At 38.4% G+C, this 17,281-nt stretch overlaps 1 protein-coding gene across 25 annotated transcripts in view; it reads left to right on the top strand.

Annotated features, from left to right (window-relative positions):
* tbc1d5 (TBC1 domain family, member 5) overlaps window positions 1-17,281 on the top strand; it is a 524,363-nt gene that overhangs the window by 213,080 nt on the left and 294,002 nt on the right. For 17 of the 25 annotated variants that reach the window (XM_087987275.1, XM_087987279.1, XM_087987272.1 and 14 more), the window contains one exon: window positions 6,172-6,319. The exons of the other annotated variants lie outside the window; for them this stretch is intronic. In XM_087987275.1, coding sequence (XP_087843401.1) covers window positions 6,205-6,319 — 115 coding nt within the window. In that variant the 5' untranslated portion in view covers window positions 6,172-6,204. Of the gene's footprint in view, window positions 1-6,171; window positions 6,320-17,281 lie in introns of those variants that run through there. 25 annotated transcript variants of the gene reach the window in all.

The following is a 17,281-nucleotide window of genomic DNA, read 5'->3' as shown; positions in this document are numbered from 1 at the left end:
TTACCACTTGATTTCCACCTATTTTGTGTCATCTATAAATTTGGCAATAGGATATTCACTTTCCTCAACTAAGTCATTAATATTTTGGAAATAATTATGATCCCAGTACTGATGCTTGTGAAATTCCACTAGTTTTTGGTTGCCATTCTGAAAATGCCCCCCTTAAACCAATTGCCTATCCTCTATTTGTGAGTCAGTGCTCTGTCTGTGCTAATATACTACCTCCAGTACCATGGACTGTTATTTTATTAAGTAGCCTAATGTATAAATCCTTATCAAATGCTTTCTGAAAATCCAAATATGTTGAAATTATTGCTTCCTGCTTGTTATTTCCTCAAAGAATTTTAGTAATTTGTCAGGCTTGATTTCAATTTCATTAATCCATGCTGACTCTGCTTGATCATATTTTATATTTCTAAATTCTCTAAATATTTTATGTTTCTATTGTGTCCTTTTATTATAAAGTAAAATTTTCCTAAATACAAATGTTAAGCTAACTAGCCTATAGTTACTCGAATTGCCAGTTTTCTAATCCTCTGGAAACTTTTCCAGAATATGAGTGTTCCTGAAAGATTACTCCCAGAGCATCCACTATCTCTAGCTGCTTTTAATACGCTGGGATGCATCTCATCATCTCCAAGTGGCGTATTGGCTTTTAGTCCCAACTCTTGTTTCTCTACTTATAGTTATTGTGTTTATTTCCTCTCTTCCTTTTGCCCTTTGAATATTAAGTAATTTTGATTGCTATTCGTGTCTTCTACTGTAAAGAATGGAGCAAAGTATTTATTCAACTCCTCCTCCTGGTTCCCCATTATTATTTCCCTCGCCGTCTCCTCTAAGGTGCCAGTGTTCACTTTGACTTTTCTCTTCCTTTCCATGTATTAGAATGTATTAGCAGAGTGTAGAAATACATAATATGGTCAAGCCAAGTTATCATGGCTTCAAGAAGGGGGAATCACGCTCGACAAATTTATTAGAATTCTTTTGAGATAATGAATTGAAAAGGTAAAGGGAACCAGTACTTATAATATATTTGGCTTTTCAAAGGCATTCAGTTAGGTAGTGCACATAAGGCTACTTAATACGATAAGTGCTCAAGGTATTGGGGTTAGTATTTTAGCATGGATAGAGGATGAACTAATTAGAATATTGGGAGCATTTTCAGGATGGCAACCTGTCAGTGGTGACGTGCCACAGGGATCAGTGCTGGCAGCCGTATTACCTACAATATATATCAGTGACTTGGATGAGAAAAATGAATGTGCTGTCACCAAATTTGATACAAACTAAGGTAAATGGTGAGGATGACACAGTCTACAGAGAGATGTAGATAGATAAGAAAATAGGCAAAGACTAAGCAGATGGAATATGTAGGGAAATGTGATGTCATGCACTTTGGCAGGCAGATTAGAGGAGCTGAATATTATTTAAATAGAGAAAATTGCAGCACAGAGGGATTTGGCAGTCCTCATGCATGAATCACAAATGATTTCCCTTTGAACTTCAGTGAGTAATAGAGAAGGCAAATGGAATGTTGGCCTTTATTTCAAAATGAATGAAAAATAAAAATAGGGAAATCTAGCTAAAACTATCCAAGGCACTGGTCAGACCAAACCTAGAATATGGTGAATCGTTTTGGTCCTCTTATCTAAGGAATGATCTACTGACATTAGAGACAGTCCACAAAAGGTTCTCTAGGTTCATCCTGGGAATGGAGTGCTTTTCTCATGATAGATTGAGTCAGTTGGGTCTATACTCATTGGAGTTTAAAAGATTGAGAGGATACCTTAAGAAAACTTACAGAATTCTTTGAGGCTTGACAGGATGTTGCCCCTTGTGGAAGAGTCAAGAACCAGAGGGCCTAATCTGAGTAAAGAATCTCACGTTTAAGATAGGGGCGGTAGGATATTTTTTCCACTCAGGATAGTGAATATGTGGAGAGCCGTCAAGTTGAATTGTTAAGAATATTTGGGGCTGAGTTAGATTTTTTAATCAGAAATCAAATCGAGGGTAAAGGCAGGAAAGTGGAGTTGTAGGTCATCAGATCAACCATGATTTCATTGAGTAGTGAAACAGACTTTAATGCATTTCCAATGGAAGATAACAATTTGGGTAGGATTCATATACTGAACAAATATTCATTTCAGTGTTTGCAAAAGTGATGAATTCTGAATGGGTTAAAAATGAGATGAAATGTAAAATAATTAAGAGGAAAGTAGTAGAGAAATTAAATTAAAAGAGGCTGAAGCATGGGAATCTTAGTGATTACAACTAAGGGGCAAAATTCTACAAATGATGTGAAATATGTCAGCCATGGTCTGAAACTGAGAAAATCTAAATCTGGGAAGTTGACAAATGTAAGCATCAAGGTTGAGTTTCAAGGAAAGATATTAATAAAACTGTTTGAACACTTAAAAGAATGCTATTATGGGGCAGATGCTTTTAATTATTTTTAGGTTTGAAATCTTATTTGGACAGTGTCACTGAGGAAAATTTTCAGATGAAATGAAATGCAATTTTCTTCTGTGATTTTCTTGTTTGACTTTCCTTCAAGAGGTAATTCTTTCCCTGGAGGAAATGTTCTTCAGTATATTTGTACATAATGGAATCAACTATGAAATTTAAAGATTTTCTCTGAAATTGTATTTATACTAATCTTGATGCAACTTTTAAATGTGACTCAAATGCTACATGAAGTGTACAAATACTCTACAAAAACTTGCAGTATATTGAGCTGTCTGGCCATTTTAATGTTAAGATATAGTGGTAGGATTTCATCGCTTGATTGTCGAACATGATGTTGGTAGACAGGACTGCCTCACATTCTTGTTTTCCTTGCTGGTGGAAGTAGTTTCTCAATGTCTAGCATGTCAAACCTCATAAGAATCTTGTATGTTTCAATGAGATCACTCCTCATCCTTCTAAACTCCAGGGAATATAGGCCTAGTTTCCTCACCTTCCTATCGTAGGTTGATCCTCTCATCACAAGGTGTAATCTCATGAACATTTGCAATACTATCTCCAAAGCAAGTATATCTTTCCTTAAATATGGAGGCCGAAACTATATACCATCCTCCCAGGTATGATCAAAGCCCCCCACAATTGTAGCAAGGCCTCTGTATTATTGTATTCTTAGCCACTGGCAGGAAAGACCAGAATGCCCCTTGATTTCCAAGTTGGTTATTGTACTTGCATGTTAATTTTCTGTGTTATATGGATGAGGGCAACCAAGATTCGCTGAACATCAACATTTACAAGTTTCATGCCTTTTAAAAATATTCTGCTTTTCTATTCATCCAATAAAAGTTAATAATTTCACAGTTCCCAATATTGTAATCCAGCTGTCTTTCTGCGGCCTATTCACTTAACCTTCCTATATAGAGTCATAGAGATGTACAGCATGGAAACAGACCCTTTGGTCCAACCCGTCGATGCCGACCAGATATCCCATCCCAATCTAGTCCCACCTGCCAGCACCCGGCCCATATCCCTCCAAACCCTTCCTATTCATATACCCATCCAAATGCCTCTTAAATGTTGCAATTGTACCAGCCTCCACCACTTCCTCTGGCAGCTCATTCCACGCATGTACCACCCTCTGTGTGAAAAGGTTGCCCCTTAGGACTCTCATATCTTTCTCCTCTCACCCTAAACCTATGCCCTCTAGTTCTGGACTCCCCGACCCCAGGGAAAAGACTTTGCCTATTTAGCCTATCCATGCCCCTCATAATTTTGTAAACCTCAATAAGGTCACCCCTCAGCCTCCAAAGCTCCAGGGAAAATAGCCCCAGCCTGTTCAGCCTCTCCCTATAGCTCAAATCATCCAACCCTGGCAACATCCTTGTCAATCTTTTCTGAACCCTTTCAAGTTTCACAACATCTTCCCGATAGGAAAGAGACCAGAATTGCATGCAGTATTCCAACAGTGGCCTAACCAAATGTCCTGTACAGCCGCAACGTGATCTCCCAACTCCTGTACTCAATACTCTGACCAATAAAGGAAAGCATACCAAACACCTTCTTCACTATCCTATCTACCTGCGACTCCACTTTCAAGGAACTATGAACCTGCACTCCAAGGTCTCTTTGTTCAGCAACACTCCCTAGGACCTTACCATTAAGTGTATAAGTCCTGCTAAGACTTGCTTTCCCAAAATGCAGCACCTCGCATTTGTCTGAATTAAACTCCATCTGCCACTTCTCAGTCCATTGGCCCATCTGGTCAAGATCCTGTTGTAATCTGAGGTAACCCTCTTCGCTGTCCACTACATCTCCAATTTTGGTGTCATCTGCAAACTTACTAACTGTACGCCTTATGCTCGCATCCAAATCATTTATGTAAATGACAAAAAGTAGAGGACCCAGCACCGATCCTTGTGGCACTCCACTGGTCACAGGCCTCCACCACCACCCTCGGTCTTCTACCTTTGAGCCAGTTCTGTATCCAAATTGCTAGTTCTCCCTGCATTCTGTGAGACCTAACCTTGCAAATCAGTCGCCCATGTGGAACCTTGTCGAACGCCTTACTGAAGTCCATATAGATCACATCTACTGCTCTGCCCTCATCAATCCTCTTTGTTACTTCATCAAAAAACTCAATCAAGTTTGTGAGACATGATGTTCCACACACAAAGCCATGTTGACTATCCCTAATCAGTCCTTGCTTTTCTAAATACATGTCCATCCTGTCCCTCAGGATTCCCTCCAACAACTATTTCTGCAACCACTGTGTTTTTCTCACAAATTAGACTCTTTCTCCTCCCCCAGTTTTGTGTGCAAGCATAACCCAGCAAACACAGATACGTAACTCTGTCTTATTAACTAATTCTTGCCATATTCTTCTTTGAATGCTCTTTTATATCAAATGCATTTATAATTTGTGTATCCTGTGCTGGAGGAAACAATAGCATGATTTATTGCAGAGTAAAGGCTTCTATGGGCATCAGAGTAACAATATTTTACATTTGTGTGGCACCGTTAACATAATCGAAATTCCATGGTAGAATGTGAAAAATTTGATCAGATAAAATAGACATTGAGCCAAAGAAGAAAATGACTAGATTAAAAGACTAAACGCTTAGTCCAATGTAGTTTTTAATGTAGCCTTAAAAGAAAAGAGGGAGATAGAGAGATTCAGTGCTGATAGGAAAGTGGAACTTACTGCAGAATCAATTGCATTGGTGACTTTTTTGATGGGATCAAGAAACCTGATAAATGTTTGATGGAAGGTTTGTAATGCAGATTAGTTTCTGGGGAGTTGGCTGCATTGGGAATTCCATGCAGTCCCAACTTGCACGTCAGTGAACAATGGAGGGGGGGGGGTTGGTGGTCATGCATCCACCTATCACGCCCCCCCCCAATTTATCTTTCATTCCCCTTCCCTCTCCACATTCCTGATGAAGGGCTTACGACCGAAACGTTGACTCTCCTGCTCTTTGGATGCTGCCTGAACTGCTGTGCTTTTCCAGCCCCACCCTTTTTGACTCTGATTCTCCAGCATCTGCAATCCTCAGTTTCTCATAATAGGTGTTAATCTAGTAAAACCTCTTTGCATTGTACAAATCATTAATGTTGACCATAAATATTATGGCTCCCGCACTGATCCTTATACAAACCTGCTGTTCTATTATTTTGCTGTGGATCTCCTTGGGATGTCTTATTATGTTTAAAGCAGATATGCAATTACAAATTCTTGTGATTATGTTGCAATATTTAATTATGCAATTTGCATCTGATCTTGGACATATGCAACTGGTGGATTGATCGTATAACTGATCTTTTTTTTAATGTAATATCCTTAGTTGCTAAATATTTCCAACTTTGCCTACAATGCAGTAACCTGAAAAATCTTGAGTTTTTCCATTTCTTGGTTTCTGATCACACATGGTTTCCTTGTCTAAAGTTTTGTTCCCAAATAATATTTTCTTTAATACTGTATGTCTTTGTTTTTGTGACCAGATACTCATGCAATGTTCTCAAATGTTTTCTGAAAATTAATGATCTGCTGTATTCTCAGGAACTGCATTATCATCTTATCTCTGAAATTGTCACCAGCAATCATACATGGATGTAACATTAAGCCATACCGCTCAGGATCACTGTTAGTCTATCAGATAATATAGATGGTGATGGTTTTATTCTTTCGTGCCAATCTATGGATTTTTTTTCTAGGTAATTAAGTTGGGTGCGACAACTCAAGTCAAAATGTTATCCTCATCAAGTAAGATTTCAACTTTTGAAACTAGACACCCTCTGGAAACAGATGTTCAAGAAACTGGGATCGATCCATTGCAAAGTGAGCTTGTGAAAGATGACAGTGGTGAGTTAAAAAATCTTAAGGTAACACTTCGATATTTCCTTAAATTACACTATTACTCTGTTTATCTAGGACATAATGAGCCATTGTACAGTTACATTTACAGTGCTCTATTTTTATTAATACTTTATTTCTCATGAATTTATTTGTAAAGTGTAGGTATATTAGGAAATTTTTGCATGAAGATACATTTTGAAATAAGCTTTCACAAAAAATTTTTTTTTGAAAGCATGTGATCTCACCATAGCTGATTGCTATAAATCCATTGTGCTCAAGAATTTAGCTTGTAAGTGATCCAGAACATATTTTCCAAAACACACACCGGATCATTAATGCCACACTCACAGGAATCCGATTCACTAGAGAGGAAGAAAAGGACAACCAACTCCCATTCCTAGACGTGATGGTACAGAGAACACCGAACGGAGAATTCACCGCAAAGGTATACAGGAAAGCCACACACGCAGACCAAGTCCTAAACTACGAAAACAACCACCCCAACACACACAAAAGAAGTTGCATCAAGACACTATTCAAAAGAGCCACAACACACTGCAGCACACCAGAACTGCAAAAAGAGGGAGAAGAACACCACTACAATGTATTCGCCAAAAACGGATACCCCCGCAATTTCATCAACAGATGCCTAAGGGAAAGACAACGGAATGAGGACATGCCACAACCCAAAGGACTAGCCATGTTACCATACATTAAGAATATTTCTGAACTGACAGCCAGACTACTGCGACCACTAGGACCCATAACAGCACACAAACCAACAGCCACTCTCAGACAACAACTCACCACGATAAAGGACCCGATACCCAGCATGAGCAAAACCAACATAGTGTACAAAATCCCATGCAAGGACTGCACAAGACACTACATAAGACAAACAAGAAGGCAGCTAACGGTCCGTACCCATGAACACCAACTAGCTACGAAACGACACGACCAGCTATCCTTAGTAGCCACACACACAGATGACAAGCAACATGAGTTTGACTGGGACAACACTACTATTATAGGACAAGCCAAACAGAGAACAGCCAGGGAATTCCTAGAGGCATGGCACTCATCCACAGATTCTATCAACAAACACATCGACTTGGACCCAATATACCGGCCACTGCAGCGGACAGCTGAAACTGACAACAGGAAGCGGCAGATTCAAACCACTACAAATGCCGGAGGAAAGATCACAGAAGCGCTTCACAGGAGGCTCCCAAGCACTGAGGACGTCACCTAGACAGGGAGCGAACGTCTGCAACACAAATTCCCAGCTCGGCGAACAACACCACAACATATTTTGCTATGGTTGATGAGGGTGCAGAGGTCTGGAGTCGTGTTGCTTAACACTGGTTACATTCTTCAGCATTGTGAAGCTGTAAAAACTGAATTCAAAATAATTGTACCAGTCTAGGAATTGAACACAGATGGAGCCATTGTACCTAGTTAACTATATGAAAGGGAACAGATTACTGTACCTGTATAAATCAATGGCAACCTGAATGGTTATCTTTGACAGCAGCGTTTAAAATCTCTCAGTCAATTAATCTGTTAACAGGATCCCTACATCAGCTATATTTCAGATACCATGCTTTAGTCTATTAATACAGAGTTCCCAAAGTAATGATCAGTGCTAAATAATCTGATCTTCACAAATATATAGAAGCATATAGAAGCATACATTGTCCAACATCCTCTTCCTCTGTGTGCCTTACTTTATTGTTATCCATTCATGCAATTTGGGCATTGCTGGCATGGCCTGTGTTATTGCCCACCTTTGCTCTGGAGAAGGTGGTGTCGAACTGCCTCCTTGAACTGTTGAGGTCCATTGGCTGTATATTTGGCCTCCTCTTCAAGGCTGAGAAAAACAGATTTTTAATCAGTAATTCTGTTTCTATGTGTTCTATTCCTCTCTCTTCCCTTTGTATGGCTTCATTCTCCCTTTCCTCCTTTGTGTAGTTTGGTCCCCTCTCATTTGCTGGGACCTTTGCTTTGCTTTATCTGAGGCCCCTTTCTGTCTCTGTTTCTCTGCATCAGTCTTCCACTCCCATCCCCTTGGGGGAGTACGCCCTATTATCACTCTACCCACTTTGTCAAATCCCTCTCCTTGTTTTTTTTCCCCCTTTGTAGTTTTCCCCCCTTCCTCATACAATTTCTCTCTCTCTCTCTGTCACAAGTGCTCTCTTCCTCTGTGTCTTCCACCATCTTTTCTATACAACCTCCTCTTTCATCTACTCCTTTCTGTTTCTCCACTTCCCCCCATGTACTTTCTACCACCCTCTACATCTCCTGCTCTGTGCTTTCTCCTTATGTCTCTATCATTTTCTATTCCTCTATTCTTTAGCTTTGTCTCCCCATTTGCCTCACTTCCCAAGTTCAGTCATATTAACAAAGTCAGAGAATAATACATACTGTTACATTGAAATCCAATCTGCTGCATCAATCATTTGCTGTTAGTTCAATTTTAATAGATTTGCATCGATGATGCACTAGCGATTAACCCTCTGTCATCAAAAAGCTAAAGAAATGTAAAGATTTATATCATTTATAGGTGGAAGATTTCAAGACAATTATGATTAAGAATAGTAATTCTGATCATCTTGTTTATCCACCCAAAAAAACTCTGCAGTGTATCAGCATGCAATTATTTGGTTCTTAATTAATTCCATGATTTTTGACTCTAATACTCTGGGAGCCCATACCATATCAAGATCATTCCTTTTTGAAGATGTTGAAGAACTCAATGTTCAGTTTCAATTTTTCCATTGTTAGTTACTTTCAATGAATGTTAGCAGTAGGCATTGTTCCCATGCATCTATTCACTTGTCTTCCTAAGTGGTAGATGTCACAGTTGATGCACTACAAACTGTCGATGGTAAACTTACTGCTGCTGTATGTGTCTGTGGCAGACAGTGTGAATGTTGAAGATGGCAGATGGAGTGTCACTCAAGTGAGATGCTTTGCCTTGGTTAATGTTGAGCCACTCAATTGTTGTTGGAACTGAATTTATCCAGCCAAATGGAGAATATTCCATCATTGTGCCTTGAAGATACTAGAAAATGCTTTGGGAATTAGGAGGTGAGTTATGTGCTGTAGAATTCCCAGATTTTGACCTGTTTTCATAGGCACAGCATTCATATGATTGATTTTAGTTCAGTTTTCAGTCAGTTGTAATTCCTAGGATATTGGTGTTATATTTAGTAATGGTAATTCTCTTAAATGTCCAGGAGAGATAGTTAAATCTTGTCTTATTGGAGATTGTCATTCCCTGACACTTGAGCCATAAATGTGACTTGGCCCATATCAGCCCAAGACAGGATATCATCAATGTCTTATTGCATAAGGATGCTGACAGATTCATTGTTTGAGATGATGCAAATGTTGTTAGACATTGTACATTCTAGATTCTATATATATAAAGATCATCAGCAAGCATCCCGTCTCTGCTCCTTATGATGGAGGGAATTCATTAATGAAGCAGCTAAAGATGGTTGCATCAAGGGCACAACCCTGAGGAGCATCTAAAAAAATATTCTTTATTGCTGAGATAATTTACCCAACCACAACCATCTTACTTTATGCCAAGTATGACCCTGAACAGTGGACCTCATTTCCATTGACTTGACTTTTGATAGGGTTTCTTGAGGCCACATTTGGTCAAATGCTGCAAAGATGTCAAGAGCATTTGCTCTCACCTCCTATCTGAGTTCAGCTCTTTTGCCTATGTTTGAACCAAGGCTGTAGTGCAATCAGAAGCTGAATGGCCTTGGCAGAACCTAAACGGAGAGCATCGGTGAGCAGTTGAATAAGTGCTGCTTCATAGCACTGTTGATGACTTGTTCCATCAGCTTGATGATAGAATATGGACCGATGTAGTCAAGATTAGAGTGGTGCTGGAAAAGCACAGGTCAGGCAGCATCCGAGGAGCAGGAAAATCGATGTTTTGGGCAGGAGCCCATCATCAGTTTCCTAATCTTGAGTCTGATCTCCAGCATCTGCAGTCCTCACATTCGCCTTGTGGACTGATGTAGTCTTAATTGGGTTTTATTAATCCTAATTTTTGTGGACAGGACATACCTGGGGAATTTTCCACATTGGCAACTAAATGCTTATTGTCATAGCTCTATTAGAGTAGTTTCCCCAGATAATCTTTCATTCTTTGGTAATCAAGAATTCATCTACTCTGCCTTAAAAAATTTTTAAAGATTTGGCATCCATTACTTTTGCGGAAGGGAAGTCAAAAGATTCTTAATCCTGAGAGAGTCAATCTACTGAGAGAATTTTTTTTGCTTATCCCTGTCTTAAATGGGCACCACTTATTTTTAACCTATGATTCCTAGTTCTATTTACCCACACAAGAGAAAACATGCTTTCCACATCTGCTCAGTTAAGTCCCCTCAGGATCTTGTATTTCAGTTCAGTCACCTCTGACTCTTCTAAATTGCAGAGGATGCAAGCCTAGCTTGTTTAACATTTCCTCACAAAGCTATCCACTCAACCAAGTATTAGTCCAGTGAACTTTCTCTGAGCTGCTTCATTTTGCATTTACACCCTCCTGTAATACAGTGACCAGTACTGTACACTCATCAATGCCTGTATAACTGGAGCATAACCTCCAACTCCTGCATTCAATGCCCCTCACAATAAAACATAACATTCTATTAGCTTTCTCGATTACTTACTGTACCTGCAACTAGCCTTCTGCCAAATCTCACCATTTAGGTAAAATGCTTTTTAAAAATTATTTTGTCAAAATGGACAGTTTGACATGTTTAAACGTTATGCTCAATTGCCAAATTTTTGCCCACTGTCATAACCTGTCTAGAGGCCTTTGTAGGTTCCTTATATCCACTTTACAATTCACTTTCCTACTTATCTTTGTGTCATCAGAAAATTTAGTTGTTACACTGAAGCAAATCATTTATGTAAGTTGTAAATAATTGAGGCCCCAGCACTGACCCTTTGGCATATCAATCATTACATCCTGAAAAAAAGCCATTTACTCCTGTTCCCTGCTTCCTGTTAGCCAGCCAGTCTTATTCTATATCAATTTGTTGCCGTCAACACCATGAGCTTTGATCTTCCACAATTACCTTTGATCTGGCACCTGATATATGCCTTCTGGAAATCTGAGTACAATATATCTACTAGTTTCCTCTTTCTCCATAGCTCAAGTTGCTTCTTCAAAGAACTCCTGTAAATTAGTTAAACATGATTTCCCTTTGATAAAATCATATTAGCTTAACCTGATTACCTTGAAGTATGCTGCTATAATGTCCTTAATAATAGCATCTAACATTTTCCCCATGATGGATGTTAAGCTAACTTGCCTGTAGTTTCCTGTTTTCTGCGCCCTCCCCTTTCGAATAAGCAAGTTACATTTGCTATCTTACTTTCTAAAGGAGCCTTCCCTGAATCTAATGAGTTTTGGAAAAATAAAACCAAAGCATCAATTATCTCACTAGCTACATTTTAGAACCAAGGATGAAATCCATCAATACCTGGGGACTTGTCAACTCTCAGTTCCAACAATTTACTCAGTACTATTTCCCTGCTCATAGTCACTTCCTTGAGTTCCATCCCTCCCTGTTTTCTGGATGTTAATTGTTTCCATTCTGGTGAAGACTGGCACAATGTCTGTTCAATTTGTCTGCAATCATTTTATCCTCTATTGCTACTTCTAGAGAATATTGAATTGAATAAATTATGCTCCTATGCACCCAGATTCCTTGCTCCTGTATCCACTGTAAAATTAAACCCTTTCTTTTATATTATGTCTCCGAGCAAATCTTTCCAGTAAAATGAATTGATTCACACTTCTCGACATCTAACTTCATTTTCCACTGGTTTACCCATTCCATCAGCTTATCCCTGTCTTAATTGGCATCTGTGTATTTTTTTAAAAGTTTTGAACCATCCTCCTCACAAATCGCAATGCTTCTAAGTTTTGCATATTTTTGCAAATTTTGAAACGTAGGCTTTGCTTAGCAAACTAGATTATTAATGAATGCCAAGAAAAACAAGGGTCCCCTCACTGACCCCTTGATAACTCCACCAATCAAAGTAACAGCCATTATCCACTAATCCTTTCTGATACTCAGCTAATTTTGTTTCCATGTTGCTGCAGTCCCTTTTATACCATGAGCCATAATTTACTCACTATTTGTTGTGTGACATTGTGTCAGATACCATGGGGCAGCATGGTAGCTCAGTGGTTAGCACTGCTGGCTCATAGCATCAGGCATCCGGGTTCGACTCCAGCCTTGGGCAACTGTCTGTGTGGAGTTTGCACATTCTCCCTGTGTCTGCGTGGGTTTCCTCCAGGTGCTCTGGTTTTCTCCTACAATTCAAAAATGTGCAGGTTAGATGAATTGGCCATGCTAAGTTGTCCATAGTGTTAGGTGCATTAGTCAGAGGGAAATGGGTCTGGTTGGGTTACACTATGGGGAGTCGGTGTGAACTTGGGCCAAAGGGCTTGTTTCCACACTGCGGGGATTCTATGAGCAAATGCCTTTTGCAAGTTCACATACACCATATAAACGATCTAATCAATTCCCTTTTACCTCTTTAGAAAACTCCAAGTTAGTTAACATAATTTTCCCTTAATAATTTGATGCTGTCTTCCCTTAATTAACCAGCACTTGTCGAACAATTATTCATGTTGTCCTAAATTATTGTTTCTGAAAACCACCTAACCATCACTGGCCTGTAGTTGCTGTGCCTTTCAGGGGTGGGAGAAAACCGACGAATTGATAGTCTTAACCTTAGTGGCTAAGATGTTGATCAGCCCGTCGGACTTGTTTGGAGAAAAGGGCATACGCTTGGGTAGGAGGCTTTAAAGAAAAGATTGGTTAATTAAGAAAAAGAAGGCCATGATTTAACTTTGGATTCCAGAATGATCCTGGGTTTATGAGCAGTTTTAGCAGAGGAGAGGCCGATGATGCTTAATGCAATTATGCCAAATCTTTCGAAAGGCGAAGCCAGTCGAATGTGAAAACATCAACTTGGATCCATTTGGCCTAAGGAAATGAAAATAGGATCTGTAGTAAAGAGAATGACAATAATGAGAAAGTGGGCATTAAGATGTCAAAATTAACATAAGGATGGAATAAAACAGATTGTGGAAGTCTTGTAATGAATGGTAAACCCAAGGATACAGAATTTGGAATTCATAAGTGCTACTCTAGTGAGTAAGAGTGAGTAGCAAGAGAATGCGGCATAGAAGGAAGCAATCAGAGGTGTTTTCCTCCGCCTTGTTCTTTGACATGTAATTTGAAGTCAGTCCAAGGCAGATTTAGGAATAATGTAATTGGCACGGAATACAAATGAGTTTCTGACATAGAAATCAGTTCAATTCCATTTGAAGGATGAATAGAAAAAAGTACTTAATTTTTGTTGTGGTCTGTGTATGCCATCACTGTTAGATGAAAAGTTTTGCTGTGTGTGCTAAGTTGACAATTTTGCCTCTTCCTAATAAGTCAGCGTTCTTTTGTTTTAAAAAAAGGTTTGAAAATTAAATTTTGATAAACAGAAATAATGCTCATTGGATACTTCTAATTGAATACAAAAATTAGACAAGCTTTTATCTACTATTAAACACGCCACCCACAAAGGTATAAGTTTCAACAATGGAAAGGAATGTATGGCATTTCTGTGATACAGTCTTCACATCTAAATTATAATCCATTAATTTGAAGGCCATGTCAGGCAAAATTTGCATTAAAGTTTGATATATGTGGTTTAATGGTCTTTTCTATCCAGTAATCCACCTGCAATGTTGAATTTAATTTGGCATATTATTTGACTGAAATGACTAACAAATTTACAAAATAATTTTTTATCAAAGATGCTCTTAAAAACAGGTTGCTTTCTCAGTAACAAATGCAAAAGCAAAATGTATAATATGTATATTGGAGACATGTGATATAAGATTGAAATAACTTATCAGTTCAGGAAACCCAAGTTCAACTCCTTGCCTTTAATAATATTTTGTTTTACCTTGGATCAGACATTCCTGACCATCAACAGATAAAAGATCAAAAGTTAGGTTTGACTAATAAGAAAGAAGAAGCATATTGCAACAAATAATAATTGAAAAATAGAACTGGGGTTCTGGATTAAGGCTCAGGTTTGGGTTGGCGATTGGCCAGTAACATTCATCCCACACAAGTGCCCAGCAATGACCATCTCTGACAGAAGAAAATCTAACTATTGTCCTTTTACATTCAACGGCATAACCATCACTGAATCCTCACCTATCAACATCCTGAAGGGTTATCATTGACCAGAAACTGAACTGGACTAGCCATAATAAATATTGTGGCTACAAGAGCAGGTTCAGAAACTTGAAATCCTGCAACAAGTAACTAATCGCTTGACTACCAAAAGCCTGTCCACCCCGTCTATAAAGCTCAAGTCAGGTGTGTGTTGGAATATTCTCCACTTAACTGGATGAGTTCAGTTCCAAAAACACTCAAGCTTAACACCATCAGGACACATCAGCGTGATAGATTGGCACCACATTGAGAAACATTCACTCCCTCCACCACTGATGCTCCGTAACAGCAGCATGCATGATCTACAACATAAATTGTAGAAATTCACCAAGTTCTTCAGACAGAACCTTCTAAATCCAGGATCTTTCCCATCTAGGAGGACGAAGACAGCAGAAACATGGGAACACAACGACTTGCACGTTCCCTTTCAAGATAGTTACCATTCCAAATGTGAAATATATCATCATTTCTTCAGTATCTCTGGATCAAAATCCTGAACTGCCTCACTAATGTTATTGTGGGAACATCTGCGCAAGTAGGTTGCAGTGGTAAAAGAAGGCAACTTCCCATGACTTTCAAGAGAAAGTAGGGATGGGCAATTAATGTCGGTCCAACTAGTGACAGCCATATCCCATGAGTGAATAAAAAAGCCATTGGATGTGGAGGGTATAACCATTTCCTAAAATTGTTTTGTTTTATTTTACACCTTTATTTTGATAATACTTATACAGAGAGATTGTTGTAAAATTCTACTACAATATCAGAAATAATTGTTGTTAATTGGCCATTAGTTAACTATAACAGTCATGATATAATGGGTTAGAATTTTCTGAAGCAGTAACTGTGTGAATGGCACTCTTTAATCTGTGAATCACTAGCAATTTCTTCCAAACATTCTGTTAGTTTCATGATAAAAGTCATCTATGTTTAGCCTATCCAAAATTTTCAGAAAGTTGCTGCAGGTGTATATTAGTTGCTTATTAACTCAAAACAGAAAATCAGGTCTTCCAAGTAACAAGGTAAGAACAATGACTGCAGATGCTGGAAACCAGATTCTGGATTAGTGGTGCTGGAAGAGCACAGCAGTTCAGGCAGCATCCGAGGAACAGTAAAATCGACATTTCAGGCAAAAGCCCCCGAAATGTCGATTTTACTGCTCCTCGGATGCTGCCTGAACTGCTGTGCTTTTCCAGCACCACTAATCCAGAATCTTCCAAGTAACAGCAGAGGTTTTGCTTTAGTAATGTGGCCGTTGTTGATGACTCCTAGTTAACTTGTCCCAGAAGGTAAACAATAAAGTGTGTAGTTGCATTCCTTCAGTTGGGAGATTTGGAAATTTTGAAAATTGTTAAATTTAAAGTTTTTTTTCCTCTATTTCTCTTTCTTATTTACCCCTCTTTCATTTATCCACTCTTTATTTTTCTTGTTTTTTTCCCTCTTTTGGTACCTAATTAGAACTTACCCACTTAAAGTTGCACTCCTCCTTGACTGACTTTTAATTTTTCAATTCTTTAATCATGACATTGAGGTGATGCACTGTTTGCGCCGTCACTTATCAAAGTCCCAGGTACGTTGTTGGCCTTGTTGTCATCACCTGGCACATCCAGCAAATTAGGTAAAAGTGAGGATTGCAGATGCTGGAGATTATAGTCGAACATGTGGTGCTGGAAAAGCACAGCGGGTCAGGTAAATTATGTCACAAGTGTTCTTTCGAACTTAAGGGAAATTTATATCTGAGCTGCTCTAGCAAATTGATGACCAATTTTGTAAATGCTCATTTTATTCAGCTTGACTGAGGACCACTCTTAGAAAATTAAAAATGTTATCAAAGATTGTGTTATGCTTCTGGATATTACTTTGTTTTATTCCTTTTCAAATCTTCAGTTTGTTAAGAATTATAATTTTCCTAGTTTTTTATAACCTAAGTATGCATTGAGTAAAATGAAGGTCAATACTGTTTAATTTGAAATGTCACAGTGCTCTAACTCAAGGTTATCTAAGAAACAAAGTATAGAAAAAAGTTCAGCTTTGCAGTTTACAATATGTGCAGAACCCAGGTGCAAAATGAATCATTTATGCACTCAATAAATTTGAGTGCAAGCATTTTGACTTGTGACGTCTCATGAAAAAAATAAACTCCTTGTGTTACATGAAGTTATTAACATTGAATTGATACTTAGAAGTGCCATTAATACGTTTACCACAAATGTTCATTAGCAATGTAAATTTATTCTGATGCACTCAGATGAGGTAGTGACTAATGACTTTAAAGACTAACAGCACTTAAAATTGGTAGAAAGTTTAGATAGCAAATCTTTCAGGATAAATTAATCAAGGTCTGTATTCAACTTGGTATCGTAATATCTCTGTACACAACGCAGCTGTTATTGGCACAAATATGACATCTAAAATAACATTTAATCAAAGTCTAAAATTCTCCGGACTGCTTATCCAAATGTCTAAAGATGAAAATTGATTGTTTTCCTGATTGAAGATAGAGTATTTAATGTGGGGCATTGGTAAGTTCTAAGTTTATGGAATCATGTGGCGTAGAAAGAGGCCAGATGGCCCATTCTACCTGCACTGGCTCTTCAAAAGACCGACTTAATTAGTTTTATTCCTATTGTTTCCTCATAAACATAGCAAAGGTTTACTTTTCAATTATTTCCAGTTAACTTTT

The sequence above is a fragment of the Chiloscyllium plagiosum genome, unplaced genomic scaffold (assembly GCF_037043375.1).
Source record: "Chiloscyllium plagiosum isolate Xiang-an unplaced genomic scaffold, Cpla_swu_hap1 HiC_scaffold_5, whole genome shotgun sequence".
NCBI classification, from domain to species: Eukaryota; Metazoa; Chordata; class Chondrichthyes; order Orectolobiformes; family Hemiscylliidae; genus Chiloscyllium; species Chiloscyllium plagiosum.
Note: the sequence above shows the minus strand (reverse complement) of the source record. Positions and strands in the feature narration are given on the sequence as shown.